At 46.3% G+C, this 18942-nt stretch overlaps 1 protein-coding gene across 1 annotated transcript in view; it reads right to left on the bottom strand.

Moving 5' to 3' along the window:
• MSH5 (mutS homolog 5) overlaps positions 1 to 18942 on the bottom strand; it is a 1348607-nt gene that overhangs the window by 561610 nt on the left and 768055 nt on the right. Inside the window, exon 15 of the mRNA XM_086920580.1 lies at positions 14891 to 15000. Coding sequence (XP_086776706.1) covers positions 14891 to 15000 — 110 coding nt within the window. The remainder of the gene's footprint in view (positions 1 to 14890; positions 15001 to 18942) is intronic.

The following is an 18942-nucleotide window of genomic DNA, read 5'->3' on the forward strand; positions in this document are numbered from 1 at the left end:
TCCCGCTTTGCTAGTAAATTGGGGCAAAAACCAATAGGGGATTTGATGACCCTGTATAAATCAAAGTGTGTGTCTGTGGCGACCTACCGAGCAGGGGTATGGGGATGCCATAAAAGCGAAAAGATCCAAATTATGGAGAATACATTTTTAAAGCGCTTATTATCAATGTTATGTTATGTTATGTTATGTTATGTTAAGTGTTTTTTAAAGCGCGCAGCTGCCTCAGCAAAGATGCGTCCCGGCGCTGGCAAATCTAAATGGTACAAGATCCAATGAGAGCTAGTCAGACAAAATCCAGAAGACTATGTTGAAGGGAAAAGGAGGGTTTTAATTGCTTTCCTAAAAACTAGCACGTCCTCCATTCTACGGATATGGGCCGGCAAGGAGTTCCATAGCTTAGCTGCCATGAACCGAAACGACCGACCCCCAATATGGCAGAGTTTAATCCGTGGTACAGTCACCTGGTCTTGTCCTAGCGAGCGCAGGTTACGGTGAGGAACATATGGGGTTAGAAGGGTACATAGAAGTTCTGGGCTCTAAAGATCTTAAACACCAGACACAGAGCTGAATCCGGGCATAAATTGGAAGCCAATGTAACCCTTTGATCGTAGCTCTGACCGAACATCGGCGGGGAAGTCCCACCAAAATCCTAGCTGCCGAATTTTGGACTCGTTGGAGTAGTTGAATCTCATCTTTATTGGCCCCCAAGAATAGCACACTAGCATAGTCCAATCGAGATAAAATAGTGGATTGGACAATGAGCTGTCGTACTGCCGGTTCAAAGAACTTCAGGAGAGGATTGAGGCCTCTTAGCAAGCCCATACATGTGGCAGCCACTCGCTTAGTGTGGGTCTGAAAGCTAAGCAAGGAGTCCATCCAAACTCCCAAGTTCTTAACCAAGGTCTTAGGCATTGGCATAGTCCCTAAAGATGCCGGACACCAATGCTCATTCCAAAGGGCGGTGTTTTTGCCCACCAGTAGGACCTCAGTTTTGCTCGTATTAAGCTGAAGACAATTATCTGCCATCCATTGGGCCACTGCTGCCATCCCGTCTCTGAACCTAGTGGCCGATGTAGATGGCCCTTCAGCTAGGGTGATCACAAGCTGGGTATCGTCAGCATATGATACCATTGTTAGGTCCCAGTTCTTTGCAACAGCCGACAATGGCTGGACATAAAGATTGAACAGAGACGGGCTTTATGCAGAACCTTGAGGAACCCCTTGGCCTATAGAATGGGATTGGGAAAGAAACGGCGGGCCGATACCCGAAAGATCTATCCCTCAGAAAAGACCTGAACCATTCTAAGGCGGTTCCAGTAATCCCTATTGCCTCAAGGCGATGTAAAAGAATGTCATGCAATACCGTATCAAAGGCAGCGCTGAGATCCAGCAGGATCAGTGCTGCATTCTGACCGGCATCTAAGATCGCACGCAGATGTTCAGACGTGGCTAGCAGGGCAGATTCAGTACTATGGCCTGGTCTAAAGCCATTTTGGGATGGGTCCAGAATATTATGAAGGCTCGTGTATTGAGATAGAACATTATTTACATGGGCCTCGGCAATCTTCGCCACCCACGGGAGGAGAGAAATAGGTCTAAAATTCTCCGGTTTTAAAGGGTCCAACGTGGGTTTCTTAATGATAGGAGAGACCCAGGCCTGCTTCCAGGTCTCCGGAACAATAGCCATGGAAAAGGACAGGTTGAGTATGTCACCTAGCGGCTGCTGGAAGAGCGTAAATGACTCGATGAATTGTGCCGGTCTCATAGGATCCGAGGGGACCCAGATTTAATTTTGCCACATAGCCTAATAAGGTCATCGCTAGACATCACCGGGATCAAAGCTAATGTGGGGCCATTGGCCTTTGCCCCATCAGGGATAGATGAGGTTTGGGGATGCTGCGCAAATGATTAATCCCCAACAGCTCTTCAAATGTTTTCTGCCACACAGAGGTGGGATTGCAACCTGAGAAGGACAGAATCCATGTGTCCCCTTTACTCCTCTGGGGAAAAATATGGACCTCTGAGGATTTGTTATTCTCAAAAGAAATTTTAAAGGATTGTATGAAACTTGACAAGGCCATGTCGATCCCCTGGTTACACTATGTAAAGGAAACGTTTTATAAAATAGGGCTAGAAAGTTTTTATGATGATCTGGCCTCTAATAATATGAACATGAAGAAGGTCATCAAGAATGCTTATTGCACTGTTGAAGGATCGCATAGGCAAGAAATATTAACATCTAATCAAGCGGTCATATCACAACAACAGTTTTATTTGTCTTTTACCATGCATACACAATGGCGTTTCTATTTGACTAGATTTCGGCTACAAATATTGCACTTTTTGGCTGCTTTTCCGAAACAAGGGGGCTGGTGTGAGAGACTGTATCCTTGCCCATGTAATAATACAGCCCAACAATTCACAGTGCATCTTGTTCTCTTCTGTTCACTTTATAAAGTCCCAAGAGATCGTTTTATCAAACCCCTTCTGAAGGACATTAGACCTTGTACATATATGGAAGGCTTCGAGTATCTGAGATCATTGTCATCTGTTGCTATATGTAGCTCTATGCTTAGTTTTATTAGATCTGCACTTTTGATTAGGAATCGTTACGAGCTATGAATTTTTATTGATTTTATGCCTTTTTAAATGTGATATTTTGTATATTGTGAATGCACTGCACTTTAAAATTCTTTTTTTTCTATGAAATACCTTTTGTGATTGAATGTATGATACTTGTTATTTTAATAGTATACTTTTATGATTCTTTTTTTAGTCGAATAAAGTTATTTGAAATGAAATGATTGGATCGTGCAAATTGGAACTTAATTAATTTCTTTGGTGTCATATTTTGTCACTATATTTAAGATAAAGTTATGTGAAGAAAGTACTTTTTTAAATTAATCCCTTGTAAGCATCTTTACCTGTTTATCTTTCTAAAAGAGGCATTTTCGGAATGCAATTTAACCCCTTGCATGCTGCCGCGATTCTGCGCCTGTGCGGCAGAATCGCGAGTGGGCAGGTTCCTGACGGCCCCCAGCCGTCATCAGCACCCGAGCCCCGTAGTGCATGACGGATGGGGGCCGTCATCAGCATGCAAGGGGTTAAAAAGGATTAGTTACTTACCTGTAATCCTAGTTCTCTTACAGGGGTATCCTCATCAAAGTCATAAGCATTAGAATATTCCCGCCCATGCGCGGGACCCCGGAAACAATATATTATATGTGCCCCACATATATATAGACATATATATATACATATATATATATATATATATATATAAAAATAAGCAATTGCAGCCAAATAAAACAGTAGAGCTGGAATATGCTGTGAAGAATTTCCACCATACATGTGTATTTGCATTAAAAACATGAGAAACAACACCAATGCTTGTTAAGAAACTGTTTTAATGCTTAGAAAGTAGTAGAAATTCTTATAACACACTGTAAGCATATACAGCTCCCAGGCTGCATTGCAAATACCCAGTCTAAAAAGACTGAAAAGCTAACTTGTAGCTGCATGTACTAAAACTGACGCCGTGCCTTTAAGGCACCTCTGCCCCTAGCTTCCCATCATGCCTTAGGGGTTACAGTTAGGTCAGTTGTTCTTTTCGGAGACTGAAAACCAACCATGGTAATAACAGGTTAAAACATCTCCTACTTAATAAACAAAGTCCTTTGCCCGGGGAGGCGGGAGGGTTGCTTATGACTTTGATGAGGATACCCCTGGAAGAGAAGTAGGATTACAGGTAAGTAACTAATCCTTCTCTTCCAGGGGATCCTCATCAATAGTCATAAGCATTAGAATAGAGTAGCGAGCCTCACCTCATCCCTGCGGGCAAAGGAATCAACAGATAACATTCATATTTGTAGGCCCAAAAGTAGGCCTTATTCTACCCAAATAGGTTTCTCAAGGAGGCTTGCCCTACTTGAGACTCCGCTCTGGAATCAGACTCTAGGCAATAATGCCTTGTAAAGGTATGGACTGATTTCCATGTTGCAGCCTTGCATATTTCTGACATAGGAATGTCATGTAAAAACGCTATAGTGGCTGCTTTCCCTCTAGTGGAATGAGCTTTGGGTGATTGTAACAAAGGTTTGCCAGCCAGCTGGTATGACAGCCTGATACAGGAAACAATCCATCTGGAGATGGATCTTTTGGCTGCTGCAAACCCCGTCCTCATTGAACCATAATTGACAAAGAGTTGGTCTGTCTTTCTGGTGTCCTTCATCTTTTCTAGGTAAAACTTTAGTACCCGTTTAAGATCCAACGAGTGCAACGACCTCTCAGCTGGGGTCGATGGGTTAGGAAAGAACGAAGGAAGGGTAATCGTTTGATTTATATGAAAATCCGAGACCACCTTTGGAAGGAAAGATGGATGAGCCCTCATTACCACTCTGTTGTGGTGAAACACAGTGTAAGGTTCCTTGGTGCAGAGTGCTTGTATCTCGCTAACCCTGCGCGCAGAGGTTATTGCCACCAAGAAGGCCGCCTTCCAAGTGAGATGCTGCAAGGAGGCCTTGTGTATAGGCTCAAACGGTGTAGACATCAGCCTGGAGAGAACGAGGTTCAACTCCCAGGGAGGAGAAGGATTTCTCACAGGGGGATAGACCTTCTTCAACCCCTGAAGGAAATCCTTAACCACTGGAACTTGAAAAAACAATGTTTGTGTAGGTGATTTCCTGTACGCTACTATGGCAGATAGATGAACTCTAATAGAAGCGTATTTCAACCCTGATGTAGCCAAGGAAAGGAGGTATGGAAGGACTACCTCTTCTTGTCCTTTGGTGGGATCAAAGCCATGGTCCTTACACCAAATGAAAAATCTTTTCCACTTGAACGCATAAGACGCCCTTGTGGAAGGTCTTTTGGCCTCTTTTAAGATATGCATACATTCCGGAGGCAGATTTAAGTGTCCATATTGCAAGACCTCAGGAGCCATGCAGTCAGGTTCAGTGACGGGAGGTTGGGATGCAGGATCCTCCCGTTCATTTTGCTCAACAGGTCTGGCCTGCACGGCAGGCGTCTGTGTGGACACAGCGACAGATGTAACAGGTCTGGATACCACCATTGTCCCGGCCAATCCGGAGCTATCAGGATCATGTCCATGCTCGATCTGATGAGCTTGGCCACCACCTTCGGAATCAGTGCCAGAGGAGGAAACGCATAGGCGAACATTCCTGTCCACTCCAACAGGAGAGCGTTCCCTTGCGTCCCTGGCCGGTGGAACCTGGACGCGAAGGCGTGGCATTTGGCGTTTTCGTCGTCCGCAAATAAGTCTATTTCTGGACGACCCCAGCAACGGAAGAGTTCTTCGACTACTTCGTCGTTTAGCACCCAGTCTGGCTGATCTTCGAAGTGCCTGCTGAGCGCGTCTGCTTTTGTGTTTAGTTCGCCTGGGAGGTGCACTGCCACCACCGACAGTCCCCGAGCCAGAAGCCAGTGCCAGATTGTCTGGGCCTCCAGAGACAGAGGGCGAGATCGAGTTCCTCCCTGTTTGTTCAGATAGAACATAGTTGTAGTGTTGTCCGTCTGAACCAGGATTTTGTCCGTTTTTATTGCTGGAAGGAACGCTTTGATCGCCAGATGAACTGCTCGAAGCTCCAGCATGTTGATGTGGTATGTCTGGAGGTTGGTCGACCAACGACCCTGAATCTGAAGATGACCCATGTGAGCACCCCAGCCTTCTAGAGATGCGTCCGTTACCACAGACAGCGAAGGAAGAGGTTGCTGAAAAGGGACTCCCTGCAGGACATTCCGAGGGCGAGTCCACCACTGTATGGAGGTCAATGCTGCTTGAGACAGGTTGATTCGATCTTCCCAATCTCCTGTCGCTTGGTCCCACTGATCTTCCACAGACTGTTGTAGAGGCCGCATCCTCAACCTGGCGTTCGGTATTAGGAAGATGCAGGACGCCATGGAGCCCAATAGAGATGCTACTTCTCGCACCTTTGGACGAGGAAACTGAAGCAACTTTTTGCATTTCTGCCCCATGGAAGATAGTCTCTCCTGCGAAGGAAACGCTCTTCCTAAATTTGTGTCCAGAACTGCTCCCAGATAGTGAATACTTTGAGTGGGATGCAGGACCGACTTTTCTGTGTTCACGTGGAGGCCGAGCCTGTGCAGTTGTTGGAGACACAGGTGACAGTCTTTGGTGACTTGACGAGGTGACGAACTCTTCAAGAGCCAGTCGTCTAGATAAGGGTACACAAAGAAACCTCTTTTGTGAAGACACGCCGCTACCACTGCCATGCATTTGGTGAAGACCCTTGGTGCGGATTTGAGACCGAAGGGAAGCACTTTGTACTGGTAATGCTTGTTCCCTACCAGGAACCTCAAGCACTTCCGATGACCTGGTGTAATAGGAATGTGGAAGTACGCGTCTTGTAAATCCAACGAACACATCCAATCTCCGATCTGTAGATGAGGACATATTTGGTGAAGTGCCAACATGCGAAACTTCTCTTTGACCACCACCTTGTTGAGGAGCCGAAGATCCAAAATCGGTCTGAACTTGTCCTCTTGATCTTTTTTGGGGACTAGAAAATATCTTGAATACACTCCTTTCCCCCTTTGGGAAGGGGGTACCTCTTCGATTGCGTTTTTCTTTAAGAGGACGCTCACCTCCCTTTTGAGGAGGTTTAGTTGGTACGAGCGAGTCTTTTTTGGAGGAATCGGTTGTGGTCTCTTCCGGAAACGTAGCGCATATCCATTGCGCAGTATATTCAGCACCCACCGATCTTTTGTGATGCTGACCCACTCTGCCAGGTGTTGCGAAGCACTTCCTCCCACTGGAGTGGGTAACGGCGCCAGAGGAAGCCACTGCTCAGGCCTTGCCTCCGCTAGGCGTGGTAGAGGACTGATGATGCCCGCCTCTGCCTCTGCCCGATTTTCCTCCTCTGTATTGCGGCTTTCCTTGTGGCTTGTTTTGAGACCATTGAGGGGTTTGAACCCTCTGTTGGCCTCCCCGGTTCTTGTTGGTCTTGAAGCGTCGTTTGAACAGTTCTTTCTTTTTTTTCCAGACCAACCGCCTTCACTGTGTCTAACTCCGTTTTCATACGGGTCATTTCCTGATCGGCATGCTCTCCGAAGAGTGAAGATCCGGAAAAAGGTAGATTGAGGATGCGCTGCTGGGCATCTGGTTTGAGTCCAGTTAAACGCAGCCAAGAGGATCTCCTCGCACATACCCTATGTGAGTAGGCATGTCCTGCTAGAAGGGCGTTATCTGCTGATGAACTAATCATTTGGTTTGCCACCAAACAGCCCTCCGTCACTGTCTCCTCAAAGTCCTTCTGGTCCTCCTTGGGCAATTTCTCCTTGAATCGTTCCATGGAGTCCCATAGGGCTCTATCGTACCTTCCCGGAAGGGCTGATGCACTAGAGACTTTCAGGGATGAAGCTGCTGTGCTGCATACCCTGCGTCCCCAAGAATCTTGCGTCTTGCTGTCTTTGTCAGGCGGGACCGAAGAAGAAGGAGCGACAGTGTGAGTCTTTTTAGCTGAGGCTACAATGACTGAGTCCGCCGCAGGCTCTCCCTTAACAAAGATAGGATCTGACTCGGCTGGCCTATATTTCTTCTGGATACGTGCCGGTACCGCCTTGATCGTTGCTGGAGTGAGAAAAACGTCTTTGATTGGATCCATTATCCCTGGAACCAATGGGAGTAAAGGCCTGGTATATGATTTGTGACGAAGGGTCTCAAAAATCACAGTAGCGGACACCTCTGGAACAGCCATCTCTATATTTAGTTTGTGAGCCCCCCTTTGCAAGACGTCCAGATACGTGTTGACGTCGTCAATCGGGGAAGCGCTGGAACGAGGGCTGTCTGCCAGCGTCGGAGAGTAATCCTCTTTAAAAGATCTAGATGAAGATGAAGAAGAGGATGATGGAGTTCCCTTCTCCTGTGATGAGATTTCTCCTTCCTCACTGGTGATCTTCTCGGTCGTTCTTCCCCTCGAGGAGAACGTGATTTTCTCTGATGCTCCCTTCGGGGAGATCTCGATCCCTCCGCCCGTTCCTCCCTTCTCGGTGTTCGAGATCTGGGTTGCTCCTTCCGTGGTGATCGAGAGACCCTGGGGGTATGAGACCTTTCCGCTCTCCTCTCCCGAGAGCGTGATCGGTGCCTGGTAGGACTCTGTCTGTCTGCCTCTTCTACCAGCCTCTGAAGAGGTGACCTGTAGTGTGGGCTTACATATCTTCGTAGCCTCTCCGTCGCTCCAGAATCCTTCCACTTACTCAACGGACCATACCATCTTGGGGAGAGTCTTGCCTGTGTGATATACCGTCGCTGGGGTGTCTGTTGCACTGGACTCCTACTCCTAGAAGAGGCAGAGGTACTTAAGGAGGAATGGTGAGAAGCAGATTGCGTCACCAGAACGGTCGAAGGCACTGAAGGAGATCTTCGTCTCACCGGTGTTGGAAGACGTCTCAAAAGTCTTTCCCTCGACGTCGAACGCCTCTGCGGCGTCGACGGAGTGATAACTTTCGACGTCGAAAGCCTCGACGTTGACCTGTGGTCCCTCGACGTCGACCGGCGATGATGAGCCGATGACGGAGTCTTCTCCCTCGACGTCGAATGGCGTTGCCCTGCCTTCGACGGAGGTCTCGACGTCGAACGGCGTTGCCCTGCCGTCGACGGAGGTCTCGACGTCGACCGACGTTGGACTGCCGGTGACGGAGATGCGGATCGACGTTGTCCTGTCGTCGACGATGCCCTCGACGTCGACCGGACACGTGGCGACGGCAGAGGATCAGACATCCTCAACGTCCAGTGCCGACGCGCCGTCGACGATGATGTCATCCTCGACGGCGAGCGTCTGAGGGGGCTCTTGCTCCTCGACGCCGAGCGCCTCCGTGGAGACGTCGGCGGAGGTGTCACACTCTTAGAAGCCTGTCAACGTTGAGACGACGGCGAGTGTGATCTGTCTCTCGACGCCGATCGTCGCCTGATTGACGACGGCGGAGATGACTTATGTCTTGACGCCGATCTTCTCGTCGACGGTGACCTTGTGGCTTCTCTCGACGCCGATCGTCGCCTAGTTGACGACGGCGGAGCTTTCTTTGTCGTCGGTGAACTTCTTTTCGACGACGATTTCTTCATCGACGCCGGTCTCGACATCGACGGAGCTTTTTCTCTCGAACTGTCCATCAGATGTTGTTTTTTCAGTAACGAGCCCGGCGCTGAGGTTGATGGACGCTCTGACTTGCCTTTGGAGGGAGTTCTGGGTCTCTTTGAACTCTTCCTCTCTGTAGATCTTCCCCTGATGGATCTCTGGGCCAGACCATAGAGCCTGTTCCTTTCTCTGTCTTTAAGAGTCCTCTCAGACAGGTTTCTACAATGTGAACAGTCTTTAGGATCATGATCCTCTGGCAAGCATAAAATACAGACCTCATGAGAGTCTGATTTTGCCTTCTTGTGGCCACAAGAAGGGCATTTATCAAATAGTGTGGGCATCCTGACAGGAAAACCTCACAAAAAATTGACTGCTAAGCAGATATTTACTTGACACTGTTGTTAAAAGTCAAAGTAAATCAAAAAATTGTTCTTTAGAAGATTTTCTGACTGAAAAAGGCAGAAAAATGTGGAGCTGTGTATCCAGGGTCCTTCCTGAAGGAGCCGGAAAGAACAACTGACCTAACTGTAACCCCTAAGGCATGATGGGAAGCTAGGGGCAGAGGTGCCTTAAAGGCACGGCGTCAGTTTTAGTACATGCAGCTACAAGTTAGCTTTTCAGTCTTTTTAGACTGGGTATTTGCAATGCAGCCTGGGAGCTGTATATGCTTACAGTGTGTTATAAGAATTTCTACTACTTTCTAAGCATTAAAACAGTTTCTAAACAAGCATTGGTGTTGTTTCTCAGGTTTTTAATGCAAATACACATGTATGGTGGAAATTCTTCACAGCATATTCCAGCTCTACTGTTTTATTTGGCTGCAATTGCTTATATATATATATATATATATATATATATATATATATATATATATATATATATATATATATATATATATATATATATATATATATATATATATATATATATATATGTCTATATATATGTATATATATATGTCTATATATATGTGGGGCACATATAATATATTGTTTCCGGGGTCCCGCGCATGGGCGGGAATATTCTAATGCTTATGACTATTGATGAGGATCCCCTGTGAACGAACGTCACTAAAAGATGTGTTTTAGATTGTGAGTTCAGAAACGCCAAACTCACTTTTCCCAATTGAAAGTTATACTTGTAAAATGTTGCAAGGAGCTCTAATGTTGCCCTACGGGAGAGATAGGCCTTACAGTAGTGAAATACACATTTAACAGTATTTCAATACCAGGACATGTAAAACTTAAAAGTGCATGTCCTACCTTTCAAGTGCACCACACCCTCATTCGCTGTCCAGGGCCTACTTTAGGGGTGACCTATATGAAATAAAAGGGAAGGTTTGGGCCTGGCAAGTAGGTGAACTTGCCAGGTTGAAATGGCAGCCTAAAAATGCACACACAGGCTCTGCAGTGGCAGGTCTGAAACATGGTTAAAGGGCGACTTAGATGGGTGACACAACTTGTGCTGCAGGCCCACTACTAGCAATTTATTTATAGGCCCTGGGCACAGGTAGTGCACTTTTTTTTTAAACTTATAAGTAAACCAATTATGACAGTTCTTCCAGATGCTCACCTCACCACAAGGTGGATGTGTGCGTACTGTGGCAATGGCTGGTGATGGGCAAAGAGGCTTCCCTTGCACCAGGTTCTCCTTTACTGAAGCAAGTTCATTGCAGTGTCCTCAGGAATTATTATGACATCAGATAGATCACCCCTCTGTTGAAACCACTGTGTACTGAGCACCACCGGACTGCTTCCTGTGCCAACATGCATGCGAGACCAAAAGTATGCAGGAGCAGACCTAGCAGGGTAAGAGCAGTTAGCACTGGAACTATATATCACTAGAGGTGAGACTGCTGAGTGCGTGCTGATGTCCGTGAATCATTTGTTTTTTAACTTTGTTTTAAAATGTTCTTAAATGCACTAGCTTCTTGACACTAAGCTTTTGATGCACAATGTATGGCTGGGAATTGTTACACTCAACGCATTAGCCTGCCCGCCCCGGTCCACCCCGGCTGTGTGCAGTTTGCGTGGAGGGCGGAGCAGAGCATGCCATTTCCGGTCTAGCAGACAGAGGTGCTCCTTCTGGCTGATTGCCTACTAAAGACCGAGGTGAGATCGGACACGCTGAGACACTCAGGGTGAGACTGCTGAGTGTGCGCTGAGTCAGTAAATCATTTGTTTTTTAACATTGTTTTAAAATGTTCTTAAATGCACTAGCTTCTATGCACTAAGCTTTTGATTCACAATGTACGGCTGGGAATTGTTACACTCACCACATTAGCCTGCCCGCCCCGGTCCACCCCGGCTTTGTGCTGTTTGCGTGGAGGGCGGAGCAGAGCGTGTCATTTCCGGTCTAGCAGGCAGTGGCGCTCCTTCCGCCTCAATCCCCCCCCTATTTAAACTAATGTGCTCGCGACTGTGCAGCGGACGGGCGCGCTGCTGGCGCGCCAAAGGCAAGCCCGTCTGCACCCATCCGCACCCGACCGGGACCAGGGCCCAGAAACCCTGGTCCTGAGGGGACTTTGGAGAGGTTTAAGTACTCTAAAGAAGCACAATTAAAACTAAATAAACCCAGGAATACTACATGCAGACATAAAATACATGTAGATAACATGGCACGAACATGCAGGCACTGCAATGCAACATTCACCTGCAGAACACATATCGCTAGGGAGTCAAAAATACAGCTGGCACTACTAAATTGCAGGTCCATGGCTAAACACAAGCATGAGATACACAATATACTTAGTGAAAAATCTTTGGACGTTTTATTTCTGACTGAAACATGGCTTAATGAGAACTCAACACCTGATGTGATAGATGCCATCCCTAATAGCTATCGCCTAGTCAGGCAAGACAGGATAGGCCAAAGAGGAGGGGGAATTGCCATAATCTATAAAGACGAGATGAAATGTGAGGTCCAACAAACTGGCCTAGATAACTGTGAGGCACTCTTCTTTACGCTGTCAATGGCAGAAGATAACACCTTAACTGGGTTCCTTATCTACCGCCCACCCGGCCAAATAACAAAGTTTGTGACAAGTCTGGAGGACAAGGTAGTATATCCAGCACTGAGATGCAGCAAATTTTTGGCATTGGGGAACCTAAATATACACTTTGATGACACAGAAAACCAAGAAATATGTACAATCTGTAAGGATCTTCTCTCACCAAATCTGACGCAAAAAGTGGATTCTCAAACTCATCAAGGGGGCCACATTTTAGACCCTATCTTTACAAATTGCACTGAGATAGAAATAGGAGCACCATGGCCAGATCCGTGGTCAGATCACTATTTGTTCCCATTCACTGTGCCATCTCAGAGGAGGAAGATGCAATATCACAGTGAGGCAATAACCACCTGAAAGTGGAATAAATTTAACTCCACCTCATTTACGTGAGCCCTTGAGGAGCAGAAGCCAACGATGGACAAAGATATTAATATATCCAATGACCAGATAGAGACTTGAATTACTGATGCACTAGATATGGTAGCACCCTGGAGCACGAGAATCCCTAGAAGGCCAAAGGTTACAGCACCTTGTTACAATGATGAACTAAGGAAGGCTAGGAAAACATGTAAGAAATCAGAACGTATCTGGAAAAATAAATACTGTGATAAATCCAAAGAAGACTATAAAAAAGAACTGAAAGTCTATCACTCACTGATTAAAAACAACAGATGTGAATTTTATACAGATAAAATAGACAAAGCTAAAAACTCACATAAAGAAATGTTCATAATTCTAAAATCTCTCAAAAACCAAGAAGAGAAGAAAGAGGATATTCCAGCTACGAAAGAGATCTGCAATGAGATAGCAGATTCTTTTGCTAAAGTAACAAACATATATGAGACCTTTCCTACAGAGGCATGGCTTGGTGGCACCACCTCATCTACTATCAAGACTGTGAACTATTTAAGAGTAATGCTGGATGATTTTAGAATACTGGAAAGTGAGGAACTAAAAGCCATAGTGAAAGGAATAAAATCCGGCTCTCCCCAAGACCCGGCACAAACCTGAGAGAGTGATGGAGGGGATGGACATAATCCTACCATACATCGCAGATCTTATTCTCCGCTCCTTTCAGACGGGAATAGTTCCAAAGAAATGGAAGCAGGGCACTGTTAGACCACTTAGGAAAAAAACATCACTAGACTATACTAGACTAAACAATCTGCGCCCTATCTCACTACTTCCATTTGTGGCTAAAATCGCAGAAAAAATTACAAATAAACAGCTGGTAGACCACAGCAATATGAACAACCTACTACACCCCTCACAGTCAGGTTTTAGAATGGCACATTCAACAGAATCAGCGATACTAATGGCGACAGTGGCACTGAGGAAACATGTTGATGAGGGACAAACAGCCACCCTGATCCTGCTGGATCTCAGCGCGGAGTTTGATACCGTTTTGCATCCACTGCTACTTCAGGGACTTGAGGCCTGGGCATCAGGAGCAAAGCTCTGAAGTGGTTGACGTTGTTTCTAGCTTAACGGAGCTTCCAAGTTGCCCAACGGACGCATCTGTCGGATAGCTACCCTCTGCCCCAAGGGGTCCCACAGGGATCAATTTTGAGACCCACCCTCTTTAATCTATATGTGGGACCACTAGCAGAATGTGTAGAGAAACATGAGGTGTCAATAGTGTTCTACGCAGACGACACACAGCTAATTGTAATGCTATCCCAAAAAAAGCCCAGGGAGCGACCTGCTTTGCCAAATGTCTAGAGGTGGTGGCTGACTGTCAAACCACTGCCTCAGGCTAAATGGGAATAAGACGGAAGTACTGGTGGTGGGTAAGACACCTACCACCTGGTAATCTGCTTGGTGGCCAGAAGTACCGGGCCAAGTCCCACACCCAAAATCAGAGTTCAAAAATCTCGGAATCTGGTTCGACTCCAAATTGTCATTTGACAATCAGATATGGAAGGTAGCTGGGAAGTGCTATGGTGCTATGAAAACCATGAGGAAAATCATAGATCTATTACCATTCAAAGCCAGGAAAACCATAGTACAAGCAGTAATCACCTCACAATTAGATTACGGTAATGTACTGTATTTAGGTGCTTCCAAAAAAGGACTAGCTGATCTACAACGGGTACAAAATGCTGCGACACACCTAGTTCTCAGCCTTCCAAGGAGAACTAATACTAAGAAAGCCCTGACCACCTACACTGGCTACCAGTGGAGAAGAGAGCCATGTTCAAGGCAATGTGCTATTGCCATCGCATTCTCTCTCACAAAGGCCCTAGATACCTGCAACCACTGCTGACTAAATATACCCCAGGACGAAATCTGAGATCCATGGACATGGCTTTAGTGAATGTCCCAAGAATATTCAAAGCCCTTATGGGGGCTCACTCTTTAAGGTAGTTAGCAGCCAAAATCTAGAACACCCTACCAATCACCATAAAAACAGAACCCAGCGAGAGTTCATTCTGCAGACAGCTGAAGACATGGCTGTTCTCAAAAACTGAGGAGGGGACAGCGTAAGAGCCACGTAGGATTAGCACTCACCTCATCTGGATATGTCTCAGCGTGGGGACACACCGTTGGTGTAACCATGCGCTTTACAAATGAGTAAATAAATAAGATCATCCCACTAATGGTAGCACTTTCCTGGGTCAAACAGCTCCTTCAGCAGACCTGGTTCATTATAACTGCCACTCTTATTATCCTTACATCAACATCACTCTCTCCTGCCTGCCTTACACCTCAACAATAGGCTCATCATAGTTTCATCCATTCACCCTCTGGACCCCTCTCTCACCAGTGGGATGTAAATGACACAACAGGTTGGGATGCGGCTGTCCAGGTTTTCCAGCTCTTTCCGTGCAACTTCGGTTAGAAAGTCAGAGAGGCCCACCAGCTTCCGCTTCTCTGGAGAAGATAAAAAGCAAATGAAACAGTAGCTTCAACACATTTCAAGCCTCATTCGTCAAGGTAGGTTACATCTTTGAGTACGTTTAAACTTTAGAGTAAGTTTACTACTTTCTGTCTTCACAAACTCAGAGTGTTACCTTACTACAAAAGTTTAAGTTACATGTCTTCACCCCCAGATCAATTCAGTTGGCTTAATCCTGTGTGGGTGGGTGACTACCCTCCCTACATCTCTTTGTGCACCTCCCTGAACCCCTCTTACTCCTCCATAATCCAATCCCCTTTACGAGTAAGTCTTTCCCTTTTCCTGCCCACTCTACTGCGCCCGATGTCTGGAGGGACAAAAATCAAAGGAGCTAAACTATGTGATATTCTTGCTGAATCGACAATAAAAAAAAGTCTGGTGCTGGATCTTCTCTGGGAAACAGAGTGTCCTCATCTGGCACCTTGTACTAAAAGGTGTGATGGTCCAGACATTATTGATTTGAGGTGTGCTGCATAGCAGGCTCAAATAGGCTATGTACCAGTAAAAGTAAAGGGCTTGAAGATATTGGTGCAAGATTCTGAATATGACTGATGTTAAAGTAGTAGGAATGGGCATGTCAATGTTCATATTTGCTGCTCCTAACATATCATTGAAGTTCAAAATGTTGTCAACTGGTGAGACTCTTGATGGAGGTGTGTCTGTCACAGTAGGTGAGTAGTCTTCGATAGAAGAATGGGAAGTGGGTGTCCAAGATGGCGTGTGTGGTCTATGACAACAGAGTAACATCATGCTTGATCTTCTACTCGATCTTCTGGATCGAGAGCGAGTTGAAAACCTCCCTCTAAATGGTCCTCTAGATCTCAATTTTGATATAGTGCATGAATGTAGGAAGCTGGCGCTGTATATGCTATACCAAAGTACGGTATAGTGTGTACAGAGTCCAGGGAGTCCCCAGAGGTATATCAGAGGCTAAATTAGGTAAGTAATAACAGCTCTCTTTGTGGTGTTGTGGGCAAGCAGTTAGGCTTATCCAGAGGGTGTGTTAAGCATTTATTGTATTCACACGCTCAAGGAATAATTACACACTCTCAGAGACCGAATTCAGACCAATTGGGTAAGTATAAAAAATATATACTTGTAATTTATTTCTAGAACCAAGCAGGACTTGGTACAGGTAGGTAAAATGTTCTTTCAATTTATACAGACATGCAATTGGGAATGGATTTGTAATTGTTACTGGTTGGTATGGTTTTAAAAAGCAGGTTATATTACACAGTAATTACATTTAAATACGTTTTGATTACTTTCAGAATACATTGGTTACTGGAGGAGGTATGCCTAGATTCCACACCTAAGGATCTCACAATATAAGGTAAGTAAGACTTTTCTTTGCTTGAGGTATAGTTACTGTTTTCCCCCTAAAAAACAACAGTTCAACACTATTAGGCCCCAAATCTCATAAAATGGGTTCCTATGGGAAGAAATGGTTATCGGTTTCACCGGTAAGTAAATGTATTACAAGTGGGAGTTTTGGGGGTTAGGACCAAGGTTCCCCAAGGTCTAGGTAGGCACTCAAGATGCACCACCAGCAGTACTGGGGCGGCCAGGTGCAGACTGCAGGGGCCCAATGTTAACCAATGGGGCTAAAGGGCCCATCGGTTAGGCACTGCTTACGAGCAGGCCACTCGGTTGTGGGACCAAAGTTCCTGGGGTTAAGGTTAGCACTGTAGGGGCCAACAATCAGCACAGGAGCTGCACCACCAGGGGCACTGGGGTGGCCGGTTGCAGGCTGCCAAGAAGAAATCAGGGACCCTGTGATTCTCAATGGAGACCTTTGTTTCGGCAAAGTTGCTGCAGGCTTGGGCAGGGAGACTTCGTAAAGGCAACCACTGGCTAGAGAGGTAAGTTGGGTTGCTGGGGGATGCCTCAACACTGTCGAAAGGCCCACCGAAGGGCTTGGGGGCATTGGGTTCAGGAGTGTCTTTTGGGGTCGGATCTTCTTACCAGCTCTGGTTGCGTTGTGGGGGTGAGGTTCCGTGACAATTGTAAGTGGTGTTATTGACTCGCCCGAATATGGTCGAGTCTGGTATCTATGAACCGCAAATGACGAGTTTAGTGGGTGTACTAATTTTCGCTGTACTAGCCTAAACCGTTCGTTCGTTTCGTAGGTTTCTTCATCTGAACCCACGGGTTCCATCTTAGATGTGGCATCCATTTTGTTTCTTGCCCTCAAGTAGCCAGCGAACGGACACTGTCCGCTTCATGACCCTGGGATTCCCAAACTCTTGCGGAAGACACGTGTTTCTTTGAGGGTGTCTTTATGATGAGGGGGATGACACTGTAAGGCAGATGGCCCCGCTCGAGGCTCATCTTGCCGTGCCGGTCTATTGTTCCAGTAGTGCATTCATTAGGCACGCCTCCTTTGATCCCTGCAATCGTGTTTCCTGATACCACCCCCTTTACACTCTTTTCGATCTGTTCGCTATCCTCGTCTTCCTCTGCACCTGTTTCTGACTCTTCCTTGATTCGTTTACAGCCGAACGGAATGCACTAATGGTGGGAAGATGTACTTTTACAGTTGGGAACCGACAAATGCTACTGTAATTATGTTCCGGGCCCTGAATACATGAAAGCGACCCCCTATGAAATGTACTGTGGGAACCGGGTTGTAATCTTTTGTTTACCATGTTATCTTATGACAAAAAACTGTATAAAAGGAGCGATCCACAGATACAATTCGAAGCAGCCTCCGTGAACCTACATGCTATGTACTTCTCGTGACTTCTGTGTTCCCTGCAGTAAATAAATCTCGAATCTTTGACGCCGAAGGAAGTGTCCCGTGTCTCTGTCATGTGTACGCCGGAACAGGTAACCCACGAAGGTTTCAGGTGTTATCCCTGGCACCACTGGGTCTTAGAAAAACCCAGTCCTTCAGTTGGCGCCCAACGTGGCGCTGCATCAGCGGTACCGGTCCAAAGCCCGACGATCGTGAGGAACTTCGTGTGAAATCTCCGAGGGAAGGTGCGCCCCGCTTCATCGATCCTGTTATCGAAACAAGTGGCCCGACGACTTTTCCCGCGAAGATCCCCGCCTCCTGACGGCTGCGACGGACTGCTGCCCTGACTGTAGACCTGTTTTGGCGCCTGGCGTAGACCTTGGTACAGCGAGACGATTGACGGGCCTTCCTGGTGACGCCATTGTTCTTTGATTTAAGTATTTGTGGGTCGCTCCCAAAATCCTTAGTCGTTGTGGGTGCTTAGTTGTTGCATGGTTCCATTGCATTTGTGGTCCTTCGTATTCTGTTCTTAGTTGTTCTATTTGACGTCTGCAGTCGCCAAAAACCGAGGGTTTTTGCACTTTTGCAGGGACATTGTACTCCAATAACCCTTGACATTTGTGAAACTCGGTTAGTGTGCACGATGCCTGGCCGTAGTACTTTGTTCAGTTGCTTTAGAGGTTGTGACTCGGATTCCCGGTTGGAGGACTCGTGTCCGGTACCTCCGGTCGGAACTCCAACTTACGAATTATATAGTCGACATGGTTTGGGTCCTATCACATTCAATGATTGCTGGGTTCGTTACACCAAAGTTGACGGTGTCCTTAGTTGGCCACCTCACGGTAGTTTTGAGACCCCGATTTTAGATAATCTTGAAGCTAAATTGTTCCAAAGAAAAGCAAGGCCGGCCATGTTTGATTCCTTTTGGTTATGGCGTAAGGAAGCCAAGCAGAAAGAAATCAAGCAGCTTAACCGTAATAAGAGAGAAGGTATCGTTACTACGATGAAAAATGCAGAGCAGTTTCAGCGAGATAAAGAAGAGAAGGAAAAGGAAGTTTTTGATAGATTGCAACGCATGACGGTGAATAAATGTTATCCCGTTTTGCCGACAGGTACGGATAAGAAAGGAGAGGAAGCAGTAGAGGAACCTTTGTTGTCTTATCTACTGAAGTCGCCACCT

Source organism: Lissotriton vulgaris, chromosome 5, assembly GCF_964263255.1.
Source record: "Lissotriton vulgaris chromosome 5, aLisVul1.2, whole genome shotgun sequence".
Taxonomy (NCBI): domain Eukaryota; kingdom Metazoa; phylum Chordata; class Amphibia; order Caudata; family Salamandridae; genus Lissotriton; species Lissotriton vulgaris.